Source organism: Ambystoma mexicanum, chromosome 13 (genome assembly GCF_040938575.1).
Source record: "Ambystoma mexicanum isolate Mex_15411 chromosome 13, UKY_AmexF1_1, whole genome shotgun sequence".
NCBI lineage: Eukaryota > Metazoa > Chordata > Amphibia > Caudata > Ambystomatidae > Ambystoma > Ambystoma mexicanum.
Window position 1 is genome coordinate 51,872,045 of NC_090938.1, and position 16,949 is coordinate 51,888,993.

At 52.1% G+C, this 16,949-nt stretch overlaps 1 protein-coding gene across 2 annotated transcripts in view; it reads left to right on the forward strand.

Moving 5' to 3' along the window:
- SRGAP2 (SLIT-ROBO Rho GTPase activating protein 2) overlaps positions 1 to 16,949 on the forward strand; it is a 400,495-nt gene that overhangs the window by 244,388 nt on the left and 139,158 nt on the right. For both annotated transcript variants that reach the window (XM_069633174.1, XM_069633175.1), the window contains one exon: positions 1,644 to 1,706. In XM_069633174.1, coding sequence (XP_069489275.1) covers positions 1,644 to 1,706 — 63 coding nt within the window. The remainder of the gene's footprint in view (positions 1 to 1,643; positions 1,707 to 16,949) is intronic.

Consider the following 16,949-nt stretch of genomic DNA (forward strand, 5'->3'; position numbering starts at 1 on the left):
TGTTTGTGAGGCAGGGCAAAGGAGATGGCGATCTGGCTCTTTGGACACCATTTGATGATTTCTATGGCGGTCGAGTATCTGTGGATTGGTTATTTTTGTAGGGCCCAACAGACTGGAAATGTGCGTGGGCATTGATTGAGGATTCCTTGTCCCTGTTGTTTTGTGTTGTTCGTTCTGTGTGGCGTTTTTTGTGTCTTTGTGTTGCTCTGTGTTGGAATGTTTTATGTACGAATGTAATGATTAGATATTTCTGCAGAGGTAGAAGTAGGAGTTGTTTCAGTCATCTGTGATATGGTAGTGTTTCTTCAAGCGTTGCATTGCTTTTGGTTTATTTGCTTATGTACGGCAGGATTGTGTTATGTATCCTGTTAAGATTTTGGTACTGTATTGCTTAATTGTTTGAAATTCTTGAAAATAAAGAATGGAAAAAAAAAGATCGTTTGCCTTGCTTGATATTGCAGACTTTGGAATGATTGTATCCTATCCACTCCTGTGGCGCAATCAGTAAATGCATGCAGCAATGAATGGAGAGGTTGGGGGTTCGAGCCTACCCTGGGGTGCATGAGATTTACAGTCAAATGTGATAACTGAAAGCAAGAAAACTGTTTCTCACCAATGAATGTCACCTTGATTTATTGCATCTCATCAGAGGTCACCACCCCTTTCCTAAAACCGGGACAGCGTTTTGAAAAACCTTTTTAACACCTCGTCACTGCGGGCTTGAGGGGGTGTTCCTAATTCCAGGATGGTCCTGACAAAATTGAGACGTCTGGTGACCCTAGCTATGAAATGCACAAACATCAAGGCTCTGGCATTGTGCCTGTTCGGACTAGGTGCATGGGAAGGCGTAATGCACGATGGGTCCATTTCTGACTTTCATGCATTTTCTCTGAAGTGGGAGAGTAGCAAACAAGCGTAGATGGAAAGTCCTGTTTCTTCGTCCTGCTGATAATCAGAGAAATGAAAGAAAGAATCCCCCCCTCCATCCCCCCATCCTCGCGGGCTCTGTGGTCTCTTCTGATCACCTTCTGCTACACCAGTGGTTTGATCATGCGCCTTCACCCCCTCCCTGATGGCTGAATGCTCTGCAAATGCCGATAGGCCAACAAAATGGCTGCCGAAGACGGGTTACCGAGGAAACCACGGTTCTTTGACTTCAGGCGGAATGTTGCCAATGGTATTTGGCTTTGGGTCAGAACGAGAACATAACTTCTTGATTGTAGACTCTCCTTTACACACAAATCTCAACATAGTAGCATTCATTAAACCACAACCATATTCTGCAGGGCCACAGTAGCAAATTGGTCCCTTTTGCTGGAAATGAGGGCTGTGCCGTTAACTTAAGGGATAGTTGAGAGCGCCGATTGCCAAACGTCGGGAGGTCTGCTCCCAGAGGGAGTGGGAGGGGGGGTGGCATCATTCCATTTAAATGCTGGTTCCCTCTGGCAATAATTGGGGAGCATTGGCTGGGCCCGTCCTCCACTCTGGCAGGCGGCAGTAATTCAAGAGCAGTGGCAACGTCGCCATTCCTCGCGCAGAGCCAGTTTTCACCAAGATGGCGCCCTGCCCCGAGCTTGTACAGACTCTGCTACTCTGATGACTGACCGTTCCCTCTCTCTCTCTCTCTCTCTCCCCTCTTGCAGAGCAAGGAATTGGGCCTGCAGCTACAAGAGGACCTGATGAAGGTGTTGAATGAGCTGTACTCGGTAAGTGCATTGTTGTGTTTGGGAGGGCGGTGGGTTGAGGGAGGTCATGGTTTGAGTGGTGACTGATTCAATGCTACATGCGTGAGGGGGCTACTCATGCCAACTGTCTAGCACTTGCTGTGCTATGTTTAAAAGCTTGCATGCTGCAGCCATCCCCCCCGTTGTGGTCTTACCACACCAAGGCTTGTCTGTATAGTGGCGAATTGTGCCCCTGCCCGGGGTAAACCAGGCCATGGTCAGTGGTGGCAAGGAAATGGGGTCGGGGCGGCGTGAAGGTGCGGGCACAAGTAACATCGAAACCAGTCTGCAAACAAATGGTAAGGTTGAAGGGGAGGAGGGTGCATTTAGGGCCTGGTTCACAGATCATTTTCCTAAGGGATTGCTCCGTTCTAAAACGCTTCTCTGACCAGGCCCTTAGTCATTGGCAGCGGATCAAATAACGATTGATTGGGAAAAAATGGAGTAAAACTCGCCCGTGATGCAGAGCAATGTTCTTGGAGGGTGCTTTCAAGTACAGTGGTTTTGTGATGGCACAGCCTGTGGTGCTCAAGCATACCCTGGAAGTGTGAGGCTTCTTCACTAGAAAGCTCAGTGTATTTCGCAAGACTCCGACGAGCCCCCACCATCATTCCTTGCCACCTGCAGGGGCCGGAGACTGTAGGCCCCCTGTGCCATTAAGTGCACATTATTGAGGATAGCTTTATGGAGCCCGGGAACAGCCATTAACCAGGCCCCCCAGGGCCGGCTGCATCCAGACCACTGCGGCGGGGCCCTGTGTATGCAAATATCATGCAAATATCCAGGCTGGACCTCCTATAAACACTGTGGCGGGTCAGAAGAAGCATGCAAACAATGATGACGTTTCCCACGTGCCCTTTGCTTTCTGGGTAATTACACTTCAGCCTTTTCTGGAGTGGTCTGTATTGTGCATCTTTTATCCTGTGGGCTACTCTTGCCGTCAACTCCTAATATTCTCTCTCGTATATTCCACTCTGCTTCTTGAGTAGCAGTGTTTCCCCTCTTCCCAGAGTAGTGTTACCCATGTTTTACTGCTCTCCCGATCAGGACTATTTGTGATTCTCTTTCTTACAGTGTTACAGTTAAAGGTCTTCAACTTTGTTTTCGTCATTTGTACTGGGACGAGTTTTTCCGCTTGCATAATAAGTCCCCGACGGCCTCCCGTTCTCCCCGTTACCTCATAATATTACAGTGGAATGCCTCTGGGGCCTGTGGTTGCTTGGGACCCGGGCAGCCTGCACAGCAAGGCTTCCAAAGAACTCTGCTGCCACGGAGCGCTCTAGTGAACATGGACGGAGCTTATAAGGACGAAAAGAGTTACAACTGGTACATAGGGTACAAATCCACATAGCTGTCTGGTGTGAACCTATACATGGGCAGCCTGCTCCATATGGGATGCCGGGTCATTGGTCCATGCTCCTCCTGTCCATCTTCTTCCACGTGGGGCTCTTCTCGCTTCGTCATCAGGTGCCGGGCTCGATAATCGCCAATAAGTGTGGAATTCCTAGCATGCCCGCCCCACCTGCGGCATAATGTGCACCTGCTACTGCAGGCCTGGGTGCAGAGGCTACATTCAAGGTCATCTTATCTTAGAAAATGAGAGGTTTATGGATCTGTGTGAGCCTGGCCTGTCCCAGCTACAACTCATTCCCACATTAACACACATAACTGTGTGTTCTGTGCCGGGCCTACCGTCCCCGTTGCAGCGCAGCACCAGGCCCTGATTTAAAGATGGCTGCTATTTTCTAAAATGGCATTGTCTAGAGCAATCTACATCTATTCTCGCTATATCCCGTTCCCAAATAGAACTCCTACCGACACCCCGTTATGCTCTCCCCAAACATCTGGGCGGGGGGAGACCTGGGACGATCGCCCCCATTTCCCAATATTATGTGTGCCTCTCACACTCCTTGCTTCAGCATGTACTCCTTCGACCTCCTCGTTGTAGTTAAGTGGAAGTTTTTCTTTGAGACCGATTCTTTCTTGCTTGGAATGGCCGAAGTTGGCTTTCTCTCCAACCAATTTTTGTGATTTGATACTGTTTTGCATATCGGATAGTCCCATATATGCCATCGTGGGAAATGGCCGAGGGAGTTACTCATCGGAATGTGAGTCCTTGTTCCCTAAGGGGGGTGGGGGAGGGAGAGTCTCTTCCAGTGGTGTCCCAGTTGCACAGACCACAGTCTTGCCAAGTGGGCTCGCCTCCCTAGCATCAAAGAGGGAGGCTTCCTCTATGGGGAGAAAGGACAAATTCCTCCCTCGATTCGTCACAACCGCCAGGGCTGGGTGCATGCATGACTCCAGGTTAGCAGATGTCCCCAGAGACGACATGCCCCGTTGTTTGTTTCTTGTTCTGTTGCACTGTGGGAGTTGAAGTCTTGGTTCACATCAATTGAATAAAATGGATTGGAATTAAAAACCAATCCTCTGGAGCCGAGTAGGGTTTGCACGGTGGAATGGCGTAATCTGGTATCATTGCCTTATAACCACGTAGATGGAATAGGGGAGACCCCAGACCCCGTCCTGTATGTGCTCGGATTTTAACATTGGAGCAGTCTGGTGGCAAGACCGTGTTCCCAGCAGTAAAGGTGTCCATCTATATCACGTGCTGGCTTTTAGTCCCTTCTCCCCTTCAGCGGTTCTTGTCCCTCTGCTTTTTCCCCCGTGCAGTGCGAGACGCCCTCCCTTGTGTAAACCTGCAAGGGAGCTCCAGCGTCCTTGCACCTAGGCTCTGCGCTGGCACACACTGACTCATCTAGGTGCCTCTTTGCTTTGTGTACCGGTGCATAGATCTCTGGGTGAAATGCTTGGATTCCTTGCCGGGGCCTAGACCCTCTATGGGAGCACTACGTGATGTTGAAGGAGGTTTAAATAGCGAGATCCAGGTTGTTTGTCTAATCGCCCGGCGCCCTTTTGGTTCATCTGAGATAATAGTGTTCAATCTTGCCCCCTTACGATGTCTGGATTGTGGCCAGTTAGGTCAAGCGTGCCCAGTAATGGGGGGGAAGTGTCGCAGAGTACAGGCCAGCCTACTTTCCTTCCCATGGTACCACACCCAAGGACTGAAGCCACTTAGGGTGGGGTTTACACACAATTCCCTCCAAAAGCTTGTATGAGGTATAGCACAAGGTAGCTAATGCACACGTTATCACTGTAAATGCCACCCCTCCACATTTTCAGAGCAGTTTCCCCTTTCAAACCTGTTATGAGTTGTCTGAGGCTGCTGAACCTATGCAGTGTGCTGGACAAATACCTGCAAAGCTTCAAGGTGACTAGTCCACAGGCAGGCACCCTGACGCAGACGGAACAAGGTAGCAGCTGGGAAGAAAAGGTTGTTGGGAAGGAGAACCAGTCTTCAACCCCCCCTAGGCGATCCCGAATGAGAAATGATTGTTAAGAGAACACACCCAGTGGTTAGGAGATACACATAATGGTGGGTGCGCGACCCCCTTAGCACATGCATTACGAGCAATATGGTAGATAAGGGTGTAAATGCCATCTTGACAAACTGCAGTCATCTTAGAAGTAGACCCAAGCACGGCGAACATCATTTTGTTAGTATGTCATGAGTGCGATTGTCACCCCATCCCTGCCAGGTCTCGCAGAATCCACAAAATTCTTCATTGTTCCAAGAAAGTTACAGGCCCTCGCACCCGGTATAGAATGCGACCTTGCAAGGTCATTCGAAGGGAGCAGAGCACCTCTTGACAGTAGCATCTCACGGAACAGATAGCAAAGCCCTCCTGCCCCTTACGATCCCCACACAGTAATACAGCTTTGCCATGCTTTCATCCCATGACTCCCTCATGCCATGGAACCGTCCAAACCCAGACCACTGACCATAAAATATTTACACCCCTCGATCGATCACTAAGATCATAAGGCAAGGCTATCGCGCTCATATAAATGGGTCACATGATTTGGGCTGCGAGGTGCATGGTAGCATCAACATGGTAGCCTAAAACTAAGGTGAAGGACCTTGGGAGTTGTTGATCTGTCTGTGACGCATGTGAGTTTGTGTGACCTAGGCTCTCCCCACCCCACCCTCCGAGCCCGTCCCTGTATCTGCTAAAATAACATTGTTTGTTGGTAGCCAGTTCATTTTTATGCCAACTTCACCTCGGATGATGAGCCCAGCAGCCCCCACGTGGACAGAGATGCAGATGGCCCACATATGAAGCAGGCTCGATATGTATAGAGTCCGTTAATTTAAGATTGTAGAATTGTACTATACACGATTACGTCATTAATGACATTATTTGTGTTTATAATGTGTTTTATGTACCTATGGCAACCAGAGTGCTCGGCAGCAGCATAGTTCTTTGCTGAAGCATTAGTATTTTGGAGAAATAAATACTTATCCTTGCAAGCGTCTCTTGGGCCTTTTTCCCCTAGCAGGCTTTTTCTGGTGTGAGCATGCAGAGACGTGTCTTTAAGTTCAATAAGGCCGGTACAGTGCACCAAAGTCTAGATCGAAATCCAGAGTTCCTCAGAGTCCCATTTGCAGATTGAAGAGTAAATCCAAGAAAACAAATGCCAAGTCGTGCCAGCACCAGGTGCCAAAATCACCAGTCCAGTAGGAACATCCAACATAGTCCTCAATTCAGGTCAAAGCCAGGTGGAGCACATTAACTGAAGAGCACGAGCAAAGGGCATGCAAAGAGCAAGTCAAACCAGAGGAGAAGTTGAGGAATAGAGCACTTTACAAAAGCGCTAGGCAGATTCAACAGCTGGGGAAGCACTGCGCTGAGCGTGGGTGCGTCTTTATTTCTGCATCTGGCCTGGGTGAAAAACTGGCCTAGTGATTGGCGTACTGCGCGTGATATGGGGACATCGCACCGCACGGCGAGTGATGTGAGTTGTGGTTCCATATTACATGCCAACGGTCGAGACTGTGTGATGGCCCCCGCTTCCTGACTGGAAGACCCTAGACTGTGTCAGTGGCAAGAGGCGCTTTACCCTTGCTCTTGACCAAGTTCCCCCACCCTTTTCCTGGATCGGTCGGAGTTTGCCCTCTCATCCGGGGTGTGGCTCTGATGTGCCTGTGAGAGACCCTTCATGCCAAGACCAGCTGACCCTGTGCGCGTCTTCACACACTTGCTTGTGCGATTTTGGATGGTGGGAAAGATTACATTGGAGAGAATTTAACAGGAGTTCCTGTGTTGGAAATCCCCCTGACTCCCCGGTTCTAAGCTGGATCTGGTTCCCATGGAATGGAATGGATGCAGCCATATACAGACCTTGCTTCTGCCATCATGTGATGTCCAGTACCGGATAAGCCGTGACCAGATCTGACCAGGTGCGTGACTGACCGGTCTGTGGGATTACGGAGAAGGAGAAGGACTTTTCACAGTACCTTTTTACATTTGGTAACCACCAATTTTTAGGTGACCGCAAGATGGAAGTATGGATACACCGGTGTAATTGGAAGCCACGTTGGTGTTCGGCTCCCAATTTTCCCATTTGACCTGGTAGTTTGCTCAATTACTTTGTCCAGGTTTGGAAGGTGTCCGCTAGCATGAAAGAGGAAGACCATGAGGCTTGCATGAAGGAGGAAGACCATGAGGCAGCATGAAGGAGGACCATGAGGCAGCATGAAGGAGGAAGACCATGAGGCAGCATGGAGGAGGAAGACCTGAGGCAACATGGAGGAGGAAGACCATGAGGCAGCATGAAGATCGGAGGCAGCATGGAAGAGGAAGAACGAGGAAGACCATGAGGCAGCCTACAGGCCAAGGCCCAACTGATCCAGCGCTGCCCGGTTCTGCAGACTGCCGACTCCCCAAGAGGCCAGAGTAAACTGCAGACCACTGCTGCCTTCTGACCCGGGGAGGTCGGCCTGGTACCTCTGTGTGAGAAGCCTTGCTGCTCATCCCTGTGCCAATCAGACATGACCGTGGAACGCCCAGAACATCGATAACAAAAGGTTGGCAAACTTTTGACCTGCGCGGAGGAGTCGCCGTCCTGGGCCGGCGCGGAGGAGTCGCCGTCCTGGGCCGGCGCGGAGGAGTCATCCTGGGCCGGCACGGAGGAAGCGTCCTGGGCCTACCGCAGCATCAGGACCGCAGGGTTCTATGTTCATACCCCTCGCCCATTTCAGGCTCCTCCTGTGGAAGGCTCTTTTTTTGAATGAGGACTCCCTCAACATGGGGGTGATCATGCATCTGTCGGATAGTGTCACCCCTAAACTGTCCACGCCAAGCGCCCTTGCCCGCTGTCTCTTGGCCTCCTTATTCCTGTCCCACGCCGCCCGAACCCTCCACGTTACGCCCCCCTCCCCCTCACAAACCATTTACCTGCTCAGGTTCCCTGAACTGACCTCTACCCCTTCTTCTCCACTCTCTGTTGCTCACCAGCACCCTAGACCCCGCACCCTCTTCTGTTGCGGCCCTCTGTGGATGGCTTATCGGTGCAGGGCAGGAAACGTGGTCCCAAAATCTGATGTATCCCATGAAAATGTGGGTGCTTACATCGCGCTTCATACCAGAGTCCAGCCTCTAAGCACAAGGTCAAAGTGGGCGGGAGCGGTCGGGAGCGGTGCTCCTATACTTGTTGTTTTTAAGTTTCACTGTTCTCCAGCATTGGGTCTGGCATGGATTCACATGCTCATGAATATTCCCCGTCGTCAGGCCGGGAATCCTCGGTATAGAAAAAAATCAGTATCAGTTTCACTTCTGATCTGTCTTTCTTAGTAGTAACCAATCACTGGTCTCTGGGTCATACTGCCCCCAGCCAATGACTGCCCTCTCCCTAAGCCCCGCCTCCGGCAGCCATCCTCAGATTTTTACCGCACGTTCAAGTGTTGGGAGTCCTCGTGCTGTATCTCTCGAGCTTTTGCTGCGTTTTCGTGCTTTTTCAGGAGATTTTTCTCATTTTTCGGTTAAATATAGCCTCAAGCTCCACCATTCTACATCCGATCAATGGGGATCCGTTTCAAAGTTTTCTACGCCCCTCAAGGGTGAAGATTTCTTCGAGTTACGCTTTTGGAGGATTCCAGAAGTTCCGAGGCCTACCCCGGACATGCCCCAGGAGAAAGGAAGCTCGACGCCCAGGAAGCTGTTCAGGACCGACCCTGGATGCCAGCTTCAGAATGTTTTCAAGGAGGACGAGCATTCGTTATGCCTCTACTGTCTCCATGAGGACAAGACGCACAAGGAGAAGGACTGTGCGTTTTGTGGGAACATGTCGGAGCGGACAATGAAGGATCGCCACCTCCGTCTCGCCAACTGGCTGGAAGGGAAGAGCCCGTCGGCGAGAAGAAGAAAAAGAAGTCAGAGCGGTCTTCTAAGTCCTGTGAGGGTGTCCCGGTGACGGGGGCCCAACAAAAGGTAAGCACCGCGAGTCCGCGGGCACCTGGAGCGCCGAACGGTCGGGCTCCTTGGCTGCCAGGCAGGGCGCATCCTCCCCGGCGCCATCAACCACGAGCCAACGCTCTGGCTCGGGTAAGAGGAAGTCCGAGAACCCGGCGAAGCTTCTGGAGAGGCCCCGGTCCATCTCGAAGATTCCGGCAGAGGGGGAGCGAGGCTCAGACCCCCCCCCCAAGGTGAAGGCCCCAGGCGTCCAGAAGGTGACGATGGCCTTAATTCACCCTGCTAAGAACTCGATTGAGGATGTCGCTGCGGCCTTAGCTCAGCCTGTGGAGGTTACACCAGTGGAGGCGCCCTCAGGACCGAGAGTCTCCCTGCCACCGCGGAGGGAGTCTTCTTTCAGGCCCTTTGAGAAGACCCCCACGAAGTCCTCGTTGGAAAAGGTGGGGGAGGGGCTGGTGGCCATCGTGGATACGGACACGACCTCTGAAGAAGAGCTCATCGAAGTCATGGAAGAGGCCCAGCCCATCGGGAGGGATCCCGACGAGGGCGACGACGAGAGCGACGGTGTCGCCGAGAAGGCTCCTCAAGAGCGCTCGCGCCCATCGTTTCCGGCGCCGCAGGACTCCTCGGCGGCCATTTTGTCAGCAATTCAGTCCTTTTGCTCTGAGATAAGGACAAGGTTGCCCCTTCCCCTGACGGAGGTACCTGAGCCAGACCCGACGGGGGAACCGGTGCCAGGACCTTCGGAGAGTCCACCGCATAAGAGGAGGACGACGCATCCTACGCCACCTCTCCCACCTCGGCGGCCTGCTCTGCATTGCCCCCGGTCTACTACCCACAGGGATGATACAGGCACGGACACGGCTACGACAGGTACAGATGACGACGGAGGCGACGACGGGACGTGTCCCCCGTCGCCCCCTGCTCGGGTGTCCCCACCCAACGAGATTGGATCCTTTCATGCCATGATTTCCAGGGCATCCGAGCTTTTCCAGCTCTGCCCAGAAGAAAAGAAGAAAGAAGGGTTCCTATACCAGCGGCGCGAGGCTAAAAGGAAGACGGTCCTCGCCGTACCGCTTCTTGATGACATCTGGGATGAGGGGCTCACCCTTCTCAAGAACCCTGCCACGGCGCCGGCAAAGAGGGACCGGTACGAGAAGAAGTACCGGGTCCCCGACGCTGCCCCCTTGTGCCTTTCGGCACAACCTACCCCGGATTCGGTCGTCTCGGCGGCGGCAAAGAAGAAAGCTGGGGGGGGGCATCGGCCTCTACATCAACTTCCCCGCCGGACGGCGAGGGCAGGAAGTTGGACACGATGGGACGACGGATCACCTCATCCGCAGCAACGACTATTAAGGCGGCCAACGCCCTGGCTATCGTAGCCCGCTACGACGGGGAGTTGTGGTTCAAAATCTCCCCACTGTTAGACTTCCTTCCGGACGCCAAAAGGGCTGAGGCCCTTGAAATCCTACAGGAGGGGGAGATTGCTTCGGACCACGCCATCACGGTGGCAACGGACATCGCCGACACCGTTTCCGTCAGTTGGGCAACGGTGTTTGCTTGAGACAACGAGGATGGCTCAAGGCCACGGATTTCCACCAGGACGTACAAACCAATGTTTTGGACATGCCCTTCGACGGGAACAACCTGTTTGGGAAGGCGGTTGATGAGTCCCTTCAGGCCATCAAGACAGACCAGGAGACTGCCCTGGCACTGGGAGTGCTCCAACAACGACGGCCATCCTTTTCGGAGCTCCGGAGGCAGACAAGGTGCCTCCAAGGGATCCGGCAGTGGCTCCTCCACTTACCGCCAAGCGGCAAGCTCTTCGTCCCAGGAAGCCTACAGGGGACGCGGCAAGTCGGGTGGTGCCCGTCGTCGTCAAGGAGGCAAGGCGGCCTCCAAACAAGATTGAACCAACCGTGGGGTCGGGCCCCCGCCTAAGCACCCCGGTGGGAGGCCGGCTGGCGAGGTTCGTCAGCATGTGGGAGTCCATCTCCACCGACCGTTGGGTGCTGGACGCCCTGGCCCAAGGGCACGCCCTCGAGTTTCAGAAGAAGTGCCCTCGCATTCCACCCGTGGCCAGGAAGGAAAATGACGTCCCTCAACTACTGTTGGAAGTGAGGGGGCGATGCTCAAGAAGGGTGCCATCGAGCTCGTCCCAAAGAGGCTTCGGGGCTCCGGAGTTTACTCAAGGTACTTCCTCGTAAAAAAGAAGACAGGAGGATGGCGCCCCATCCTGGACCTACGACGACTGAACAAGTACATCAAGGCACAAAAGTTCCGTATGGTCACCCTCCAGCATGTGCTGGGACAGCTGGAGGAGGGCGATTTCCTGTCGTCGTTGGACTTGGAGGATGCGTACTTCCACATCCCCATTCTAAAAAGACACCGAAAGTTCCTCAGGTTCGTGGTCCAAGGGCGGCACTACCAGTTCAAGGCCCTCCCGTTCGGATTGAAGTTGGCACCCAGGGTGTTCACCAAGTGCCTCGCACTGGTGGCGGCGCGGCTGCACCTACAGGGGATCCATGTCTATCCCTACCTGGACGACTGGCTCATCCGGGCAAGGACAAGCGAGCTCGCCATGGAGCACACTGCGAAGACCGTCCAGCTGCTCACAGACCTGGGATTCTCCATTAACTTTCCAAAATCCCACCTGGTTCCGTCGCAAGTCGCCCTGTTTCTGGGATCCAAGCTCGACAGTGGCCCGGCTGGCCTCGCCGTCGGAGGAAAGGACCAGGACCATTCTGGGCAAGGTGCAGCGTCTGCTGGCCACGGACATGGCCAGGGTAAGATCAATCAAGTCCCTCCTTGGGATGATGTCCTCCTGCATTTATCTGGTGCGCCTTTGCAGGCTTCGGATGAGACCTTTACAGGAGTTCCTCAACGCCCGCTGGATCCAGTCGACGGGCAGCTTCGAGGACAGGATCCCTTCAACAAGACATTCCGTCAGGCGATCCAGTGGTGGAGTACCCGCGCCCATCTGTCGGCGGGCATGGACTTTCAGACCCCAGCTCACCAGGTGACGGTGACAACGGACGCCTCCCTGGAAGGTTGGGGAGCACACTCCGGAGATCTTCACGCGAGAGGCCTTTGGCTAGAGGAGAAGTCTCTCTACATCAACATCTTGGAGCTCCGCGCGGTGTTCTGGGCTCTCAGGTCCTTTCTTCCGTCCCTCAAGGGCAAGGTGGTGAGGATCTTCACCGACAACACCACCACAATGTTCTACATCCGGAAGCAGGGTGGAACCAGGTCCCCGGCCCTATCCAAGGAAGCCCAGGATCTGTGGCATTGGGCCGTCGCCCAAGGGATGTTTCTGGTGCATCTTCATCTGGCAGGAATAAAAAACATGATCGCCGACTCACTCAGCAGGGAGCTGCGCTCGTGCCACGAGTGGGAACTACGCCAGGATCAAGTGGATTGACTCTTCCGATGATGGGGCGAACCCCAAATCGATCTCTTCGCGACGGCGACAAATTCCAAGTGACGGATGTTCGCCAGCAGGTTCCCCCAGCCGAGGAGCATGGGCGATGCTTTCTCGTTCCCCTGGGACGGCCTATTTCTTTATGCGTTCCCTCCGCTGCCGTTGCTGCTCCGGCTCATCAACCAGCTCAAGAGGTCCCGGTGCAGGATGATCCTCGTTGCACCGTCGTGGCCAAGGCAGATCTGGTTCCCGGACCTTCTGGACTTGTCAACGTCCCCACCAGTCAAGCTGCCAGACGGACGCAGACCTTCTCTCCAGAGAAGGAGGCGCCATTCTTCACCACAACCCGGAGTCGCTGAACTTGCAGGCCTGGCTCCTGCAGCCCTAGAGTTTGGAGGGTACGACATCCCGGCCGACTGCAGAGAGGTTCTTGCAAAGGCCAGGGCGTCCTCAACTCTCAAGTGCTACGGACATAAATGAAAGAGGTTCTCTGTCTGGTGCCGTGCACAGAAGATTAACCCTCTGCGGATTACGGCCCCTCAAGTACTGCCATACCTACTGTCACTGGCCAAAGCTGGACTGGCTCACGCCTCCATCAAAATACATCTGGCTGCAATCTCCCGATATACCAGGACGACGGGACGGGCATCCTTGTGGTCTCATCGCCTGGTGAAAGAATTCATGAAGGGACTATTCCGATCATTCCTGCCGGTGAAGGCTCCTGCCCCGGCGTGGGAGTTTAATGTGGTGCTGACCAGGCTCATGGGGGCCCCATTCGAGCCTATGCATTCGGCGCCTTTGAAGTTCCTGTCGTGGAAGACAGCTTTCCTCGTGGCCATCACCTCCGCACGACGAGTGGGAGAGATCCAGGCCCTATCTTGCAAGCCTACATACTTGACTTTTCATGACACGAGGGTGGTGCTGAGGACACACCCATCCTTTATGCCCAAGGTGCCGTCGGACTTCCACCTCAACGAGCCCTTGGTGTTGCCAGTTTTCTTCCCGTCGCCTTCGTCACCAGCTGAGAGGACTTTGCACTCGCTGGATGTAGCTAGAGCGCTGAAGTTCTACGTGGACCGCACAAAGGGTTTTCAGAAGACGTCACAACTGTTTGTGAACTTTGGGACTGTGAATCAAGGGAAGGCTCTCCGAAGACTTCCATTTCCAGATGGCTCTCCGGCTGCATCATGCACTGTCACCGGTTGGCAAACCGACAGCTTCCCGGCCGTCCAAGAGCCCATTCGACCAGAGCGATCGCTGCTACCACAGCGTTCCTGTCTGGTGTCCCCCTGCTGGACATCTGCAGGGCTGCGACGTGGAGGTCGACGCACACCTTCACAAGATTCTACTGCGTCGATCGGGACTCCAGGGAGGAGTCCAGGGTCGGCCAAACAGAGCTGCGCAACCTGTTCGCCTAAGGTGAGCCTGGTGAGGAGGTCAGAGTTGCTTAATGTTGAGTTGTTGTATTGCTTAATGTTGAGCCTGTTGCCACCTCCCGTGGTTGTGCATGTGTGTACTGCTATGTATTCTCTTATTCATGAGCATGTGAATCCATGCCAGACCCCATGCTGGAGAAGGAACAAGTTACTTACCTCGAACTGTTGTTCTCCAGCATGGGTCTGGCATGGATTCACGTGCGAACCCTCCCGCCTACCCCTCTGCGGCTCTTCACTTGGTCATACTGCCACTTTACGTGCTACCAAATCTGAGTATGGTTGCCGGAGGCGGGGCTTAGGCAGAGGGCAGTCATTGGCTGGGGGCAGTATGACCCAGAGACCAGTGATTGGTTACTCCTAAGAAAGACAGATCAGAAACGAAACTGATACTGATTTTTTTTTTTCTGTACCGAGGATTCCCAGCCTGACGACGGGGAATATTCATGAGCATGTGAATCTACAGGTAAGTAACTTGTTCCTTCCTATACTTTTATTTAAAAAAAGAAACCGTTCTGGAATGGTTTTGTTTTAAAAGTGTAGGATGAATTTGAAGCTTGCACTTGAGTGCATTAAACTGAACGTTCCTTTAAATAGCAGGTGTTTGTTTGGGGGTTAGGATTGTGTGTGGGAGGAGGTGCAGCGATGGGGTTTGTGGAGACCGGGGCCATGCCAGCAGGGAACATAGTTCCACTACTTCTTTTCGTGCATTTTGACCACTGAGTCCCATGCTGCTCAGTGTTGTCTTGCTTCCAAGGCCAACGTGTTGCCCCTGGGCTATCCTCCCTGCCCCAGAAAGAGACTGGTCTGCAGCTCCCGTTGATCCCTGTGAGGCCCCCCCCCTAGGGTGAGCAGATTTGGGTTACAGAGCGCCCCTGGAGCGTCTTCCATATTTGACTCTCGCATTATTCCCCAGACAGTGATCATTCCCGGGGGCCATGAATGGTAAGCTTTTGAAAGTGGTGTCTTATTCAAGTTTATGGAACTGTCCAAGATTCTTCCCTTTTCCAAAAGACCCTTTTGGTTTCAAACCTTCTGTGTGAACAGTCACTGCAATGTGTGTTGTGCTGTATCCTAACCAACCCGTCGCCAGTTTAAGGTTTACCCTTTTATTGCTCAGCCATGTGTAACCCCGGGTGGGCCGAGTAAAGCTTGCAAGAGACTTGCCGTCTCCAATCCCCTAACCCGCCCTAAAACGTCGAACTATTCTTCTAAGACCCAAGATGCCTCTTTATTTGGGTAACTGACCTTGGAACTATATTCCTCTTCTTGTAATTAATCAAACACACCCTGTAGACTTTTTTTGTTTTGTTGCCAGGTTGGCCAGACTCCCATTCTGATTCGTTAGATCAAACTCAACATGATGGGCTAACTAACCTTCGTGGCTGGTCAGAACCACCCGAAAGGGTGCTCCGATCATGCTCACCTGCTTGGTGGGAATTTCTTTTTTGGCCATTGATTCTTGAGATCATGTGTGAATGTGTACTGAGGTCGCCACCGCACGCGCTGTTGTGGTGGCCGCACGTGGCAGGCAAGACGTGAGTCGCCAAACTGCATTATCCCAGTGCCAGAATCTGGGACTCTTGCAAATCGTCCTATTTCTCCTGTGATCTTCTGAATGTCGGATCTGGAAGAGCCGCAAGCTGAGCCTGGGAGGTTGGAAGAGCCACGGGCTGTAACCATGACACAACCGCACAGACGCTAAAGAATGTGGTTCTTTTCATTAGCATCGTTCTCCAACCCCCTCCCGTCCCACTTAGTCTCAACAGCTCGGAGTGTGACTGAATTTCTGGCCTCGTCTCTACCGCCTTTGTCCCGGAGCATGTCGCATAAGAGACCCCTGTATCCGGTGGGCCGTTGACTTTGAAATGCCTCGTGGTCTTGAGGGAGCATGTGACATCCAGTGTATGGGATGAGTCCCTTGTGTTCTTCTGGCATCCCCAGTAATTGAGGACTTGGAATTGGAAGACTGGCGAAGGGTTGTCTGCGTTTCTGCTCAGGCGCAACTTTCTGATGTTGTACTCAAATTCTCAAGATTGTCTTAATAATAATCTATGCGTAAGCTATGTGAAATCGGCCTAAGCGGCTTCATTTGAAGCCTTCTGTTTTGGACATTTGGGGTCAGAATCTGACTTCAGCGAGTGATTGTTCTGATGCTTTCATTCGTTAAAATAATTTGAAGATTACAAAATACAGAACCAATTTTCTTATGAAAAGGAACATTCACAAAGATCTGTCAGTGAATTATGTGACTAAGACGTATGTGGTCTCAATTCACTGCATTCAAATCCCAGCCATACGCATTTTGCTGCACGCTCCTGATGAAGGAATTTACAGCAATGTGGCCGAAACATGCAGATGTTTAGCCTATGTTTTAACTATGTGAATGTTTACATCGCAGTACTTTTGTTTATATGATTACGGGTATTGATCCCCTTTGCTGCTACTGAATCCTTTTCCTCAGCGTATTCCTTTTTATTTATTTATTTATTTTAGTATTTCATTTTGTTGTGTTTGTAATATGCAAATCCCTCTTTACCACGCCCACACGTTAACCAGAAGTCAATTTTTATTTTAGAAGTGTGTATGTTTAATCTTTTAAAGGCAGTAATGTTGGGGGCGACTCCCTCCTTTGTTTGAACTTTAAATGCTGGCCCTCCATGGACCATTTGGCGCTGACCCAGTCTTGGTTCGGACTTTCATCTCCTCAGTGGGATTAAATCCTAGTAATAATTATCGTTTATTAGCAGGGAACTTTAATATTTTCAATGCTAGAATTCTTCCTTAATCGGTTAGTCTGGAGGCATAACCTATTACTAAAAGTATTATCAAACCTTTATTCTAAAAGGTAATATAGACACGACACTGATTATTGCGTGGCAGTGCTCTTGAGTGTGACGGAATGCGCTTAAGATCCGCGCATCTGCTGAAGAGCAGATTATAATGTTTCAGGAAGCAAAGGCAGATTAAAAGAAGTCAAGGTTGCCCTTCCTTTGTCTTTCATTTCCTGGCACTTCCAAGATTTTGTCATGGTTGCGAGTAAATACTGAGCTTGTATTCC